This window comes from Betta splendens, chromosome 4, assembly GCF_900634795.4.
Source record: "Betta splendens chromosome 4, fBetSpl5.4, whole genome shotgun sequence".
Taxonomy (NCBI): domain Eukaryota; kingdom Metazoa; phylum Chordata; class Actinopteri; order Anabantiformes; family Osphronemidae; genus Betta; species Betta splendens.
In genome coordinates, this window is record NC_040884.2 from 22417201 (window position 1) to 22434322 (window position 17122).

Genomic DNA, 17122 nt, shown 5'->3' on the forward strand with positions numbered 1-17122 from the left:
GTGCTCGAACACCACTCAGCAGATGACGCGTTAACGTCACTAAGTGGGTTTAATGTGCTGCTTTTTCACCACTCGCTTCTTCGAGCTCCTGCTTTGGGGATTTTGTCCATTTATCCGTTCGTCAGCGCACGCCTGCAGGATGCTTCGCCCCGGCTACTTGTCAGGCATACGCTTTCCCATCACATTTGCACATAATGCAAGCGTCCAGAGGAAGCCTTCTGTGGGATGTGGGCTCTGTGGCCGTCCACACTGCGTTATCCATCTCCAGCCTGAAAGTGGTGAATCTGGGGAAATCATGTGCTGTTCCGGGGCTGCAGCTTTCCCCATCTGATCCGTCTGCACCCCATTAGCCAGGAGGCATTTAAAGGAAACTGAAAAAGCTTGGCAACAAAAGCAGGAATTTGACTACACCTCTGTGGGGTTTCTGTGCAACGCCGCCTCGAGGTTAAGAAAGCTTCAGCTTCCATAGGATTTGGTTCCCATCACAGCTGCACATGCAGGATTCATTCAGAGCAAATGCAGCACAGCTGGTTCCAGACCTGCATAAACTACACGTTATCACTCAAATGGGCCTCAGCAGAATTCCTGCTTGACCACAACCAACGGCAGCTTCAAGAAGTTTATTTAAACAAAACAGATAAAAGGCCAAACTCAAAGGCCAATTTCAACTCTGATGCTGGTTCATGTTTAGCAGATTTAGTTTAACATTCTGGGAATTAGTCTTCAGTTTAATTGCACTTAACAGTTAATTGCAAAGTGACTAATACTTTAAAAAGTAATAAATAACATCAGATGACTGAGACATTAAACTATTTTAGTTTGGCATTTTAAATATTAGTTTATTGGGCCAAGTTTTCTTCTGATGCTTTGAGACCTGAGTCTAACTGCAGATTCAACTCTTATCTGCAGCAAAGTTCAACATTATGAAACCTTTCCAGTAATAAACTAGGGTCATGGAGCAGTTGTAGAGTTTAGACATGGCTCCATCTAGTGGACAAACATGACCAAAAAATATACAAAACGTTGACTTATATCAAAGTTGTGTTTATTTAAATATGAATAAATAGTGAACATAGTGATTTATTATAAATATATTAAGTGAAAATACTTAAATTAAAAGTGGACATTTCTTTAAAAGTGCTTTTTCCTAAATTGTGCTCTTGTGCAAATCAACATCTTGTGTCTTTTCTAAGAATTCCTGGGGAGAGAAAATGAAACATTCAAATAATCTGAGAATACTGTGATTTTAAAAAGCACTATGAAAGTCAAAGCAAACCTTGTGCGTGTGATTTCCTGTGTTTGTTCTGTGCTCTGGCTTCATTGCTGGAGCCATCTGGGTTTGGCATCACCGGTTTGCATGACTTTTCTGCTGATAGAAAAATCATCAAAAAGATAAACCCAAGGGTGGATTTACTGCATTAACGGGGAAGCTGAGAGCTTTGATCACATTACTTCACATCAATCAACGCCGTTCGCTCACCGATTTGCCATCTGTGCGTCACATAAACCTGGTCCCTGTTCCTCCGTTTGTCCTGAAAAGGAGGCGACAGGACGCAGTTCTCGTCCATTTCTCTGACGGCGTTGCCGTGGGGACAGCGGTGCGGTCTCTCCCGGGCACCGGCGTGATGCGGCTCGTTACGCAGGCAGTTCTTCTCCCTCAGCCTCGGGTACGTTGCTGTGGGATACCTCTCCAGGTTCTGTTTGGAGGCCAGCGGTCTTGTGACGTCTGCTGGCTTCCTGGGGTCGTCGCCGGTCCTCCATTTTTGAGTCATGTGGCAGGAGGTGTTCTCAGACGATTCGCCTTCAGTGTCGCGTCCATGATACACAACGCGAACGTCAGGATTGGAGCCTTTTCTCATCAGACGCCGCTTCCTGTGAGATTTACAGCTTTCACAGGTTGGCAAGAAAGCGTCATTCCACTGATGGAAGGGAGCCGCTTTCCTTTTCAGGCTTCGTCCTTCAAATGCTGGACCAGTAGATGTGCAAACCCTGTGTTTTGCCAGACATCTGGAGCAAAGTCGCTCCATGTTAGACACGTATGTGGAGAAGGCGTTCTCGTTGAAACCTCTGCTCAGGCAGCATTCATGGTCAGAGAGGCTGCGCTGGCTGCCCTTGCCTTTGGGCTTGTACCTCTCTCTAGGTTTAGACTGGTTCTTGTACTCGAGGTCGAGCTTTCTTCTTCGGCTCGGGACGTCCAATCCACGATTAGACACGTCCGAGCCACGGTTGGACAGAGGTCTGTTCTGCTTCTTGGGAGTTGGTGGCATCTTCTTGCTGCAGTAATGCACATTGTCAAAGTCCGCCAGCCAGCTCGTCGAGGGAAGGTACGCTGGTAAGGACTCAAAGGAAGTATCCTGGTGGTCCTGAACATTGAAGGCTTCTTTAAGTTGGTTTCTGTATACCTCTGTATTAAGGGGAGGGTTTTCTAACATGAGCAAACTGTGGCCAAGATCCACCTCTGCTGTGTGTGAGGTCTTCGTAACAGGAGCTTCCTCTGCAACATCCACTACAGAACACAAAGCTTCAAACACCATCTCATCCCCAGTGGGGACCATGTCCTCCAGGTCAACTCTAGGGACAACGTCGTCTGTAGGAAGATCTTCTATTATTAGCATATCTGCTGAGGGCACGACAGCCATTTCATCAGGAGAGTCTGTGCAGCTGCTCTGGACCAGAGATTCAGGGGCAGGAACCAGAGTTTCTTCCACTGACCAAACAGTGGACTCCATCCTCCGCAGCTCGTCCAAGTAGTTTGGGTCAAAGGGAAGATGAACAACTTTAAAGTCAGAATTTTTGGAAACTGTTCTTGGATCATTCTCAAAGTCGCCCTTCAGGTTTGGCTGCGTCTCCTCCAGAGCAGGGACCTTGTCTCCAGGACTGGACGTCCCACCGAGGAGGATGTCAGGACAGGCTTGAAGCGCTTGCTCCGACTGGTCTGCAGAAAGGCCCAGTCCGTCATCCTGCAGCACATGACCCTGGAGGATGGAGCTGCACTGGACAACATCTTGGGAATAAGCGTGGGACATTTCTGCTGTCTTGTGAGCGTGCAGGAGCTGCAGTCCTACTGGTGTAGCGCAGCATTCAATCCTCACCTCCTCAGTCTGAATCACAAAGCCGCCATTTTGTGGCGGCGTGGAAGACGTCACCTCCAGAGAACGGTCCTCCTCCTGCATAGCCAAGACTGGTGAAAGCGCCTGGCTGGCGGGGTGCGCATCACTGCTACACACTGGGAGAACACTAGAGGCTTCAGCAGCACTGGAAGTTGGGGTGCTGGTCCTCTGGGGGGCCGACAGCGGCTCCGTTTGGACCTCAGAGCTGGTCATTTCTCTAGCGGGAGCGTTCTGCTGGTAGCGGAACCTGCGGGAGTGGTAGGCCATGGTCTGGTAGTACTGGGGGTTGAGCATGCGCCTGTAGTCTGTCAGATGGAGATGGGAGTGGGGTAGAACAAAGCCGGGTGGCTCCAGGCAGGGGTTCGCCTGATAGTGTGGCATCACCGGCATGCCGTAGCCTTCAACAGACAACGGGTAAGAACGTCAGGCTGTCAAGTTGAATTCCTGTCTACAAATAAATCTATGATAGCAGGGAAGACACACCCTTGAATAAACAGACCTGTGCTTTTAGCTACATGCTAAAATCTACCATGCTACCATGCTAAAACACATGCATGCCTTAATATGGATCCTCTGACTCTTCCATTCATGTCTGACGTTAGTGATGGAACATGAGTAACAACTAAAAAGGAATGAAGATTCTGTGTGTGCTTCTGCATAGCATGAATTATAAGTACAGGCTTTTAATACAAGAGGCTTCATGAAAGCCAACCTACCGAGACCAGGGAAGCCATAGAAGGGGTTGTAGGCCACAGGCATGGGCATGGGCACAGGCCACTGCAGGCTCTGCATGGGCAGGTATGGCTGCGATGGCTGTATGAAGAAGAACGGTTTGTGGTGCTGTTGGTTATGCTGGTTATGCTGGTGCTGTTGGTTATGCTGGTTATGCTGGTGCTGTTGGTGCTGCTGGTGCTGCTGGTTATGCTGGTTATGCTGGTGATGCTCCTCAGGACACACTCCTGGAGCTGGTCCTGGACCGGACGGGCTGGGCCCCTGGGCCCGCTGAGCTCCATGTGGTGGGCCCAGACCATACGAGTGTTGCAACATAGAATTAACTGCCTCCATATCTGACAAAGAGACGAGAGAAGCAGGTAGAAATGACGATCAGCAGCACAACATAACTTCAATTCAGTAGAACAGACGCCGACTAAACCCACCTACCAACAAATTTGACTACTACCAATCCACCAAAGCGGTTCTAGCATGGTTTGTAGAGTTCAAGCTGTGGACTCACCTGAAGGTTTGCTGGTCAAACTGCACTGATTAGTGGGTTTGGTTCCAGGTGGCGACGGCGAATGAAAACCAATGAAAGCTGTGTCCCACCCACTGGCTGCTTTAACCCAGCTGGGCAGGAGAGGGAGAAGCTGGATCGCTGTCTGGAAGAGCGGCTTCGGACGTTATCACGCCATTCAATGGTCATTATCAGTGGTTATCAGCCCATACGTATGGGCCGGTAGGTGCCCATCTACCTGCTGGCAGCGGTGAATAGGTGCGGTAGATCGTTGTCAATGATCCGTAAGGTTGATCACGGCTCGGATGATTTAACCAGCAGAGTCAGTAGGGGCGCTGTTGAGCGGTTGTTGTTCCGACGGGAGGATCGAAGTTTTTGATTTTGATTTATTAGCGAGCATAACTTAGCAAGTAGCTAGCGGTATTGTGTTAGCTAACTGTAACCTGAACCCCCCACCCGTTATCCAGCCCTAACCCTAACCACAATAACCTCTAAAGCTGCTTAACATAGCAACTTAGCTAGCTGTTAGCTGTTCGCGAGGAGGCAGAGCAGGCACCTACTGGCCCATTCGAATGCGCTGATAAGTTCTGATCAGCCCATTCGTAATGGCTGATAACATCCGAAGCGGGTGGTCTGGAATCCTTTTGCTGTGACCTGAAACTTCAGGAAGATGAAGGGAGAAGTTGATTGGCATCAATTAACAGACCCGGTCCGCAGCTTGTTGTTATTATCTACTTGATGAGAAAGGAGCACAGAGGTCCCAGCTCAAAGTCAGACACTTTGTCCTTTAGCGTCTTCGTTTACAGCTGATATGCGAAATGCACACGTCTAATGTAGCTACAGCTCTGACCTCCAGAGTCACTTATGGACAATCTGAGTCAGTATTCTGCTCATTTCTACCTTAAATTCATGTACATATCTAATTGTGTAAACTGCCTGATGTGTTGATTTAGGATGTGAAAGTTTGGCTAAAAGCCTCTTTAATTATCACCAAAATCCACAATCACTTGATATATTAGCAGTTTGTATTAAATGTCAGGAAACAAATGTTGGAGAATATATTAGTCTTCCAATATTTACCAAGCACAAAATAATTAAACACAAAGATTAAATCATAACTTTTATTGGACTGGCCCCAAACAGTGGCACCATCTGCAACACAGTCTCTCAGCCCGTTTGCCTTTTGTGAGATTCACTAATGAACAGTGGAAGGCAGTGTCACCACATCATTTTTTTCTTTTTTTAACCAAAGGAGGGTTCTGTGCAGTGCGCTTCACCAAGTGCTTCAAGTATTTTCTAATCATCGTGGAACATCTACACCTTAGTGGGGACCTGCAGGGAAGAGAGACTGAAGACATCAAACCATCAATCATTCACAAATAATCATTTACCAACTATCACCTACAGTTCAACACAGTTGACTCAAGTCAGTCCTGGGACCTTATCGTCTGGGTTCTCCTCTCATCGCAGAGCCTTAAACACGTGACAGAGTCTGTCAGACAAGTCATTCGCGTGACCACAGCAGTGTTCCCACATATTAACCTCTCTCCCAAAGCGACGGCTCCTCGTCCTCATCGTTGTCGTCGTCTCTCGCCCGGTGGTACATCACTTTCCTCTGAGAGCTCACGTCTACAAACAGAGTCAGTCGAATCATTGAAGGCTCAACGCAAACATGGAAATTAAGTTACCGCACAGCAGCTGAAACTACACCGACACCCAATTCATTCTTCAGCTCTGAGCAACTCTCCTGAATGTCACGCTTTAAGTGGCTGCGGCTTTGCTCCTTTCACCTTGTTGCAGAGACGCTGCAAGTCTCCTCCTATGAGCGGCGTCGCGTTCTCCCCACCGGCCCTGGTCTCCAGTCAGATCCTCTCTGCAGACGCCATCTACCATACAGGACACTTAAACGTTGGGCTAAACGCTAAAGCTAAAAGCTTACAACAGTGGATGGAAGGACGAGATCCACTCACCGTGGCCTGTTCTGCAGTGCAGCTCGCCACCAGCGGCGTCCAGCCCCTCGTCCTCTGCCGCCTCCTGCGGACAGAAGTCCAGAGCCTCCTCCTGCTCCGGTCCTCCTGACGGGTCTTTGTACTGACCTCTCCTGTAGGCTCTTGCGGGCTGCCTTTGTGGGACACAGTGGGGCTTCCTGGGTGCGGGATGTTTCCTCACCACCACCCTGAGCGGACGCTCACCCGCTCTCCCGTACCGGCCCTCGTCCTCAGAGTCCGCTTCGTCTCTGTAGGCCTTGGAGCTGTGGACCTTGCCCCTGCTCGTCCCCTTGGCCAGGCTTTTCCCGCAGCAGGTGCACGCCGCTTGGGGAGACGCCCCGGCGGCCTCCGGGGGCCTCCGGCCCGCGTACACGCGCTTGGGGAACAGATCTACGTCCTCCAGGTCGGTGGAGAACATCTCGTCCCTGGAGGACAGCTCGTCCAGCGAGGGACTGAGGACGCTCATGCGCTCGTGGGTGGTCTGCAGGGAGAGGTAGTTGTAGCAGTAGGGGGGCGCGGGCGAGGAGAGGCCGCTGGCCCCCGGTGGCAGGACGCTGTCGTGAGGCAGCCTAAGGATCCGGTAGCTTGATTCGCATTTGGCTTCGTGCGCCGACGCCGTCTGTCGCTCTGCCTTTGAGGGGAGACCGTCGCCGCCCCGACTGGAAGAAAAGGCTGCGTGTGGTGGTGTCGGCCTCTGCAGCTCCTCGACGTCCCCTCTAGGAACACACTGATCGGTCACTAAGCTGTCTGACTGGACGCCTGTGGCCGCTTCTCTCCTAAGAGGGAGGCACTCGTCTCCGGCTGGATGCTCGAGCTCGGGACACTCGTGAACAGAGGAGCTATCGAGGGGCAACTCCTCCTCCAGCGCTGACCAGCATTCCTGAGCGTTGAGGAGCTCGGAGCGCCGCGTGCTGGTCTCACCGTCGTACTCGGCCGCGGTTGAGTTGAGGAGGGTCTTGGATGGAGGGGAGTCTAAATGACTGCCCTCAGGTGCCGCGCCCTGTTCGTCACGCTTCTTCTCCTCCTCCGGACAGAACATCCCCGACGCCTGCGAGGCGACGCCAGAGTCAAGCTCTCTGTCGGCGGCCTGCAGCTCGCTGGCTCGTATTTTATCCAGGCACTCCATGAGCTTGGTAATGGCATCACTGGGGTCGGTCTGAACCTCGGAACAGGCCACGTCACGGCGGCCCTGCGGCTGAAAATGCTGCTGCTGGCGCGGCACGTCTCCCCAGAAGGGAGCATGGAAGCGGGAATCGAACATTCGCCTGTAGTCCATCGGATAAATGGGGGCGGGCGGGAAAACATAGCCTGGATACTGCATGTACTGGTAGGGGTGCATGTAGGGACGGCCATAGTTAAAACCTAGAGCAGACAACAGGGAAAGGTTAGGCAATTAATAGTGATTTACATCAACATAAGACCATAATTAAAGGCTGGATACCTCCAGGCAAACCGTAGTGACTGTAAGGGTTGTTCATCTGCCAGTGCTGGTACAGGTAATAAGGCTGAGATGGAGGCTGGACGTAGAAAAACGGTCTGGGATGCTGACTTCTCTGCTGCCCATTCCCAAATAAGTGCTGCTGTTTGCCTCCGTCTGCAGCCGCCGGTGAAAAATCAGAAACATCAGCAGTCAAATGACTTCCCACACAGATAACAGCGAAAATGCAAATTACGACTGGCTATAGCTGGAAGAAAGTCATTGGCTACCGTCCATTTTCACTGTCGCGCTGCTGCTCAACCTTTGAGAAATAAAACTCCGCAGAGGAACGTAAACAAACAAATAAATAAATATCCGCACGGCGTCTGGAAAACAAATACAGGCCGTTTACTGAGGTCTCTCCTTAAAACGAACAGAACTGGAGACGCTTCATTTTCTCCAGCCACATGACATCCGAGCAACGAAAGCCCAAACGCTCCGATAATCACCTAAATAGGAGACAGCTGCCGCTCGGTGTGCGGCCTTCACTGACCGCTGGACAAGGCGCAAGAAGGCAGCGCTAATCAGAAGATGCTGCGGCTGCGGCAAAGCCTCAAATAACCACTATGTCAAATAACAAGGAATTTATTAATATAGTTGATATAAATATAAATAGCAATGGCGATAATATTGCAAGTACACTACTTTACAAAAGTAAAGTAGTGTACTTCTGTTTAAGTGTTGTGTTTAGAAACAAATGCTAATTTCTTCTTTTTAAAAGCAGCGTGTTTTACAGGAATTTGTTCATTTTCGCTCGCACTCTACTTAAGTGCAGGTTTTGAGTTGACTACTTGTAGAGTTGTTACTTTTATGTCTATGCCAATATTTAGATTTTATTGTATATATATATATTAGTCGTGACGTGTTACGCTTCAATCGCTTTCAGTCTGCATGTACCCGGTAGGGGGCGTTAATTCCCTGTCAACGGGTTCAAGGTGGAGCGCATGCGCAGTATCCTCAGTTGGCCTTTTGGTCTTTGAGGCGCTTCTGCTGTGCTGAAAGGTTGTCCGCTGTTTAGCGCTGCTTTACAAGTGTTTTATGTCTGTATTCGGCTTCAGGAACCTACTTGGCACTTTACCCTGACCAGAAGAACTTCTGTGACAGTTCGATGTGTGGACTCGTCCAGCATTTATTGTAAGAACGCTTGGACTTTTTCATCCAGACTGAAATGTGGCTCAGTCGTTAGCTTACGTCTATTTAGCGAGCTGTGCTAGCCGAGCTAGCTGTGCCTCTAGTGCGAGCAGCACGACCGCTCTCAAAATTGTATCTGCATTGGTTTGGGGCGATCGTGTCATTTCTGTAACAATTTCACAGCGGAGACGTTTGCGCCAAATTGGCGACATCTTCACAAACGGCACGTCTGCATCAGTAGAGATGCTAACTCGCCAGCTAGCCTCGAAATTGCAGTCGAAGAGAAGCTAAAGCTGCTAACTTAGCGATGCAGGGTTAACGCTAGCTGATTATAGCTGTATTGGTCAGTTGATCTGGCGTAAGGATGACCACATCGCTGAAACGTGCTTAGAAATAGATGAGGGTCGACTATGGTGTTGTGGTTAGCTAGCATCGGTGTTTTGAGACGATCCTGTATATCTAAGGTTACTTTGTCGTGTTTTAGATCGCAGGCGAGGTTTGTTTTGGACAAGGTGGGTAACGGAAGCGTGCTAGCGCTGCTAACCAGATTCCGACTAGAGGAAAACATATTAAGACACTTCCAATTTCAGCCGTGCTTCACTTTGTCAGACGGCGCGGTTTGTAGCCTGCGTAGTAATAATTTGACTCTTGATGCACCGAACATACTCAGATGTGACTGATGCTACATCTAACTTTAGCAGCATTTACACGTAGTGCTACCAACCCACATCCCTGCTGTTGTATCTATGAAATACGCATTCTATTGTCACGCCGTCCATCCTCGTGTCGGTGTTTGAAATCTGACGTACGCTGAGGCTAACCCACTAGCTGCTTCACGGACACTGAGGATGACACACGTCTCTCGGTGAAAGCTGTCGCAGGGCGTGTTAACGACGGAAGTGTGAATCGAGAGGATGATTTCAGATCAGGGATCGTGTCGTCTGGTCGCCTCAGACACATCTGCATCCGTGTGCGGCGAAGATTTAAAATGAATCCATACACGTGCTTGAGTCATTGATTAGAAATAACCAAACTATGTTCATATTAGTCAAACAGATCATGTCTCAATATAAATGAGTTTATCTCTAAATTATTTTAGAAGATGGATTTAAGGTTGAATGGTGATGGTAAATTGTGACTTGACTATATTTTAGTTATTCAAAGTATAGATTTGATACGAAGTAGTCAAATGTTGTTTTCTGTACTGACCCAGTACTTGCTGTGGATTTTCAACTCGTGCTTGATTTGCTTTTTTCTGTGCCTTCCAGATCCAGCACTGATGTAGCGGTATTGTGGCAGGAGTCACACACTTTTTCTCTACCTCGGGTCTCCGGTGCGGCACTGCATGACCTCGGACAATAGATAGAGCCACGAGGGGGAAGCTACCCCTTCCTCACCCAGGACCCCTTCCTCTGGACTTGTCTCAAAAGGACTCTTCCTTGGTGCAAGGCTGAAACCTTCTCTGTCAACTCATCACCAGAGCAAGGAACACCAAAAATTCAGAATTGAACGCCTCCACTTGGGCGAGTGGAGGTGTTCAAATCCACTTAACCTCCTCAGTCTTGAAGCATATATATATATACACACACATATTTTTTTCTCCTGGTTGGCTTGAGCCCGGTCCAGCCGGCTGTGTGACTTTTTAAACCTGGGGCGTGATTCATGGGATGCAACCATGTCGGATCTCAGTGAGCGCAGGCCGGTCAACACGGACTACGCTGTCTCCCTCCTGGAGCAGCTTAAGTTCTTTTATGAACAGAAATTACTGACTGACGTTGTACTGCTGGTGGAGGACACTGAGTTCCCCTGTCACAAGATGGTCCTGGCCACATGTAGCTCCTATTTCAGGTGAGTGCGCTCCACTGCTGTCAGGCTGGTGCTGTGTGACAGGACAACAGGGTAACTCATGTTGTATAGTGGGCATTTTGGATTATTCTGTGTTGTTTTTAGTAAATAATGCAACACAGCTTTGTTTTATGTGCCTACGGATGTGAATCTTTCCCCACGGCCTTATTGCAATAAGATGTTGGTACATTGTCATTATGCAGCGAGGTACGTCTGTAGGTGCTCGCCACCTACAGTTACCATGAATAATGCATCATGTTGTAGAGCAAGTATTATCCTTTCCGTACATGCAGACTGAAAGCAGGGGGATGGTGTTTCCTTAAAAGCAGGGGCTCAGGTCACTCTGCTCCAGTTTTTCTGCCTCCGTTATATTTCTGCATGCAACAAATGACGCAATTGTTAACCTGTAGTACCACAGATGTATCCCTCGAGGCCCTGGGGAGGCCTCATTTGTAAGCGCAACATTGCATAATGAAGTGTGTGCACTGCAGTGAATATGACGGAACAGGAGCCTGAGCTCTGGGAAGAGTCTGTCTGTACATGACGGTGGCTCATGCAGCATTTGAACGCGCAGTATTCCTCTGTCTCGCCTCTCCCTCCATCTGCTTTCCCTGCGCACTCATAAGCATTCCAAGAAAAGGTCTAAACAACTTCATGCCCCCACAGTTTCTCACACTCTTTATCTGGTGTGAACATGCAAAACATTTCCCCTCTGGGGTTTGGATGTGTCGCAGCACTTCCTTTAAACTGCTACTTCTTCCTTTTTGTCTTTCTGTCTGTCGGCTCACCTCTCCTCTGCTTGCACGCCTCGCTTTAGGGAGCAGGGGTGGGGGCTCTAGAGGGAAAGAGGGGAAAGTCTGGTCACGTAGGTCTGAGAGATGGAGAGAAAGGGGAAAGACAGAGGAAGAGGAGGGAGGGGTGCAGGGGTATGCCTGCAGGGTTGCGTAATGCAGCCTGGCAAGTTGAGCCCCTGCTGTGATCAGCACACAGACACACACCCCAAAAGTCGTGTTCAAGAGGGTCGAACGAGGCACCACTGGAAAGTAACCATTACCATAAGTCTTTAACCACATTAACACGTTACAATCATAAAATCAAAATCAACAAAGAGCTCAACTCAGCAGCCTAATTTCTTCATTCATCAAATAATTAAGTGAATCACATCAGTTCTCAGACTAAGGTTGCTGGTACGCATGCCTTTTTTGCTCAGATTGACAGTTCACTCACAAAATGATGCAAGTTTTCCTTTATAACACATTCAAAGGTTTACGAAACTATCTAAACTGCTGCTCTGGCAGACAGTGTAGTCACCATGTGAACCTCCCTGCTGCGGCCAGAGTCTTCAGAATAAATTCAAATTGCCAACTTGAGCTAATAACAGTTCCACAGCTGCATAAACTGTGACAAGAGGCTGAAGAATGACAACACGGGAGCGTAGGTGGCCTGCGGAGGCTGCTGCTGCAACGTGCACGGACGGCCAGCTGCTCCGTCACTTTGTCATTCAGTGCTGGGGAAGTAGACCAGCTGATGCAAAGTAACAAGTAAGGTTTAATTCTGCCATGTGACGTTGGCTGAGAAAATAAACGGGTGCTCCTGTGCTAACCACGTGCACCAGCATTGGATAATGAAGTTTAAATTAGATTCTTTTTGAAATAAATGTAGAGTAAATAAATTGAGAAGTAGATTGAGAATGTTTTCCAGGAGTTTGTAGTTGTGGTAGAGGGCCTTTTAAAGCGCAGGCCTCCCAGTGGATGCATTGCAGTGTTGGTACTCGGTTGTTTTGAGCCAGCGTCGGTCTGCGTGGTGCCGGCTTTCAAGTGACACGACCGCAGTGGGAAACGAAGTCCAGCTAAAGCAGTTGCACGTAGTCAGGCTCTGGCTGCTAACGGTGTTTTTCCAGCCAGTTTGGACGCTTGCCAGCTGTCATTAGGAGGCTCTGTTTATTTAAAAGGAAAAGTTGGGATAGTAAAACAGTGAACAAGACCGAACAAGCTGCTGCTTTGCTCACTGCTGGAAAAAAAGGTTTGTCCTCTTAAGGGCTTATCAACAACTCCAGCCTTTTGTAACTGAATGTAGTTGACTGTTAAATAAATAGGGGAAATGATGGCTTAGAGGAATCCTTACACATATCCAGGGGTGAAATCCATGATCAGGACGGCTTGGCTCTCTAAAACTGCTGCTTTTAATTATATATTATGTGGTATGAAAATATTACATGACCAGCTTTGGTGAACTCTGGATGTATATAAATAAATGTATAAATAGACTCATGATGGGATGTTTGATGCCGACACTGACTCATCTCTCACTGCACAACACTAGCGTGGCTCTTGTTTCACTAGCAAATGCTGCTTTGGATTTGCTAAGTACAGTAGAAATACGACCCAGCTTGTGTTACAACACAGTTACCATAATAGAGACCTGACACACGAAGTGAGTAATAAAATTCTTTTTATCTTCACAGACTCCTCAGCGAAACCTAAACAATGCTAGATCTTGTTCTGTAGCCGCTCTGACCTGGCCTTGTTGTTGTTGTTGTTTCTCTGCCCCTTCAGGGCGATGTTCATGAGCGGCCTCAGCGAGAGCAAACAGACCCACGTCCACCTCAGGAATGTGGACCCGGCCACCCTGCAGATCATCATCACCTACGCCTACACGGGCAACCTGACCATCAGCGACAGCATGGTGGAGCTGCTTTACGAGACGGCCTGCTTCCTGCAGGTTGGTGAAAGCCCAGAACAACCAGAACCAGCAACGAGCCCATGTTCTATAGGCCTCCCAAGTTTTGGGTGTCTCAGGAAATTGCTAATCTCTTTTTTTCTGAATCCCTATATTTGTAATCTGTTTTAAATACTTTCCTTTTGAGTTAAAGCATTCAGCCACAGACTGAATCTTCCTTTGAGGGTTGTCTTCTTCTGAGGCCTGTTCTTCTAAAAATGAATAGTTCTTCAACTGCTGTTACGGTACAAGCCTACTGATCCGCAGACTGACCTGTGACTGCTCTGTGTCCTGTTCAGGTGGAAGACGTCCTGCTGCAGTGCAGAGACTATCTGGTGAAGAAGATAAACGCTGAGAACTGTGTCCGCATGTTGAGCATCGGTGACCTGTTCAGCTGCAGCGAGTTAAAGCAGAGCGCCAAGCGCATGGTGGAGCACAAGTTCCCCATGGTGTACCGACAGGAGGCCTTCCTTCAGCTCTCCCACGAGCTGTTGATAGACGTCCTCAGTAGTGACAATCTCAACGTGGAGAAGGAGGAGACGGTGCGCGAGGCGGCCATGTTGTGGTTGGAGTATAACATGGAGGCGCGCTCGCAGCACCTGTCCTCCGTGCTCAGTCAGATCCGCATCGATGCCCTGTCCGAGGTGACCCAGCGGGCCTGGTTCCAGGGCCTGCCGCCCAACGATAAATCTGTGGTGGTGCAGGGCCTCTACAAGTCTATGCCTAAGTTCTTCAAGCCACGGTTGGGCATGACCAAGGAGGAGATGCTGATCTTCATGGAGGCCATGTCAGAGATGCAGGAGGAGGGCTATGTGATGTCCAGCTCGCTGCCTACCACTGTGGTGTGCTACAGCCCGCAGGCAGAGAAGGTGTACAAGCTCTGCAACCCCCCCGGAGACCTGCAGAAGGTGGGAACCCTCGTCACTCCAGACAACGATGTGTTCATCGCCGGCGGCCAGATCCCCTTGAAGAACTCCATCACTAACCACGGCAAGAGTGGCAAACTACAAGCAGTCTTCCGCTCCGTCGACAGCTTTTTCTGGTTCGACGCGCAGCAGAACGCCTGGGTTCCCAAAACCTCCATGTTGTGTGCCCGAATCAAGCCCTCGCTGGTCTACTGCGAGGGCTACATCTATGCAATCGGGGGCGACAACGTAGGAGGAGAGCTGAACAAGCGCACGGTGGAGCGGTACGACTGTGAGAAGGACGAGTGGACCATGATGAGCCCCCTGCCGTTCGCCTGGAACTGGAGCACCTCAGTGGTGGCGCACGACTGCATCTACGTGATGACCCACGACCTGATGTACTGCTACTTCCCCCGCGCCGACACCTGGGTGGAGATGGCCATGCGGAAAACCAGCCGCTGCTTCGGCTCCGCGGCCGCCTTCGGTGACCTCATCTTCTACATCGGAGGCCTCCACTTGGTCAGTAACTCTGGCATCCGCCTGCCAACCAGCACCATCGACGGCTCCTCTCTCATCGTGGAGATCTATGATGTCAACAAGAATGAGTGGCGCCTGGGCGCCAGCATCCCTGCCAAGCGCTACTCGGACCCGTGCGTGCGGGCCGTGGTGCTGCTGAACTCTCTCTGCATTTTCATGCGTGAAACCCACATGAACGAGCGTGCAAAGTACGCCATTTATCAGTACGACATCGAGCTGGACCGCTGGTACCTGCGGCAGCCCGTGTCCGAACGAGTGCTCTGGGACCTGGGTAAGGACTTCCGGTGTGCGGTGGGGAAGCTGTATCCCTCCTGCCTGGAGGAGTCCCCCTGGAAACCCCCCACATACCTCTTCTGCCCCGATGGAGTGGAGGAGTTCGAGGTGGACGGGGAGCTGGTGACCCTCCCTCATGTATAGCTCTTGACCTCCCCTCCCCTACCTCGCTGACTGAACCAGCAATCTGTAACACTGAGGGATGAACATGACGAGGGCGCCTCTGATGCTCGCTGTGTTCCGGAGGGATCTCTGGACTTTGGAAGCCTGCGTTACCTACAGCTGTGGCTGATGAACGGTGCAGCCAAAAACCAGCTTGGAGCGAAAAGATGCCTCAAAAATATTAGTAATCTGAAATGTTTTTCCTTTTTTTTTTTTTTTTCCTTTTGTCAGTTGTGACATCTGTTAGATATTATTACAGGTATGTCGTACTGTTTCTACAATGTGATAATCTGAACAACAGATTGTTTTTGTGATGAGGATGATGATGATGATGATGATGCACTTAACCGGTAACTTCTCAGAACGACAAAGGCAACTGTACCAAAATCCCCCGGCCCCACCCTCCAGTCGTGGCTTCCCCTCTTACCCCTCTCCTATTTCTCTCACCACTGACGAAAGAATACTTTACTGTGGTAAACCTGAGTTTGGAGAAGCAAACTCTCTCTGCAGGTTTTGAAACTGAGCTCTGGAAAGTTTGTCATTGGACCTGGAAATTCAAATTAAAACTTTTCAGTATTTTGCTTATTAATGTGTCTGAATTTTATATCTTTATATAATAAGACTATATTTTTGGACAGAATTACCAGCATTCTTGAAGCAAATAAGACAAATGCATCCTGTCCTTTTTGAAGAGCTGTTTAGTTGTGGTTAAACACATCCAATCCTTTGCCCACTCGATTGTTCTGCAGGTTATTATCTGCACTACTTTTGATTCTGGGGCTCCTACATCTACCAGCATCCACACCAGCTTACAGTCAGCTACAAACCTCTCAGAGCCACCTTCAAAGCCAACAGAGGAAAGTGTCTGATGTTCAGTAACAGCATTCTAGGGTGGAGTATTCCTTTACAGGATTCATCTGTTTGTTTTTTCTAATGGCCCTGCAGACGAGAATAGCAAGGGTCTTGGTTGGGGGGCAGGGGGTCTGACAGGGAAAGGTGGAGAGGGTTTCAAAGAGGGTGACTGCAGGTCCAGTCACCCGTCGCCTCTCTGCCCTCACCCGGTCCTCCACCCTGACTCGGCTACAGCACCTCCATAGCCCGTCGGTCTGTTTGCACATAGGTCTTCCACTCAACCAGCAGTTTACACCTCACTTCATCCATCGTCATATGGTCACCATGTTTTACTTTCCACAAGGTTCTCTGCAAATACACACAACTACCCTCTCAGTACAAACATAGATTTCAGGCTCATGCATTTTTTTATTTCCAAGCTGCTGAAGTATATAAATATATATAAATATAAAATAAAATATATATTTTTCATATGTTTAAAGGATAACTGTTTTAGTGTGGGGAAAATAACCAGGTCTATTTTGTATTAGTGTCTTTTTTAATTTAATATCAGACATTACTGTAGTGTGATTGTGGGTAGATGTCAATTTTCCTATCTGGTTAAATTTGAGTGAATATTAAGGATTCTTGCTGCTGATTGGTTGTGAGAGGAGAGGGCTGGCCCAGGGCTGTTGTTATGGAAATCGTCCCAGCAACCACTAGCAGTAGTGGAGGGGGGCGGGTTGGGGAGCGAAGGGGTCTTCCTCCTACCTTAAAACATGAGCACAGGTGCTTCATGATAAACCTTACTAGCATGTTTGGCTGCATCATATTCCTTCGGCACTGTATTTTGAATGAACGTTAATTTATTAAAAATATACCAAAAACGTTCCTGAAACTGGCTCCATGTTTGG

General features: G+C 48.9%; 3 protein-coding genes across 3 annotated transcripts; 1 reads left to right on the top strand and 2 right to left on the bottom strand.

The window, feature by feature from the left end:
- Window positions 1-1023: 1023 nt before the first annotated feature.
- LOC114854645 (uncharacterized) lies at window positions 1024-4486 on the bottom strand. Its single transcript, XM_029149248.3, has 5 exons — window positions 4345-4486; window positions 3827-4177; window positions 1481-3508; window positions 1277-1369; window positions 1024-1198 (listed from the first exon to the last, which is right to left on the bottom strand). Exons 2-5 carry the CDS (start codon window positions 4173-4175, stop codon window positions 1170-1172), a joined length of 2499 nt encoding a protein of 832 aa, XP_029005081.1. The 5' UTR covers window positions 4176-4177; window positions 4345-4486; the 3' UTR covers window positions 1024-1169.
- Window positions 4487-5448: 962 nt separating this feature from the next.
- Window positions 5449-8289, bottom strand: buc (bucky ball). Its single transcript, XM_029149321.3, has 7 exons — window positions 8037-8289; window positions 7771-7923; window positions 6312-7691; window positions 6132-6227; window positions 5884-5970; window positions 5747-5814; window positions 5449-5673 (listed from the first exon to the last, which is right to left on the bottom strand). The coding sequence occupies exons 1-6, from the start codon at window positions 8041-8043 to the stop codon at window positions 5783-5785; spliced, it is 1755 nt and encodes a 584-aa protein (XP_029005154.1). The 5' UTR covers window positions 8044-8289; the 3' UTR covers window positions 5449-5673; window positions 5747-5782.
- Window positions 8290-8744: 455 nt separating this feature from the next.
- Window positions 8745-17106, top strand: kbtbd2 (kelch repeat and BTB (POZ) domain containing 2). The gene is made up of 4 exons (XM_029145635.3): window positions 8745-8940; window positions 10206-10785; window positions 13338-13503; window positions 13800-17106. The coding sequence occupies exons 2-4, from the start codon at window positions 10613-10615 to the stop codon at window positions 15357-15359; spliced, it is 1899 nt and encodes a 632-aa protein (XP_029001468.1). The 5' UTR covers window positions 8745-8940; window positions 10206-10612; the 3' UTR covers window positions 15360-17106.
- Window positions 17107-17122: the final 16 nt, after the last annotated feature.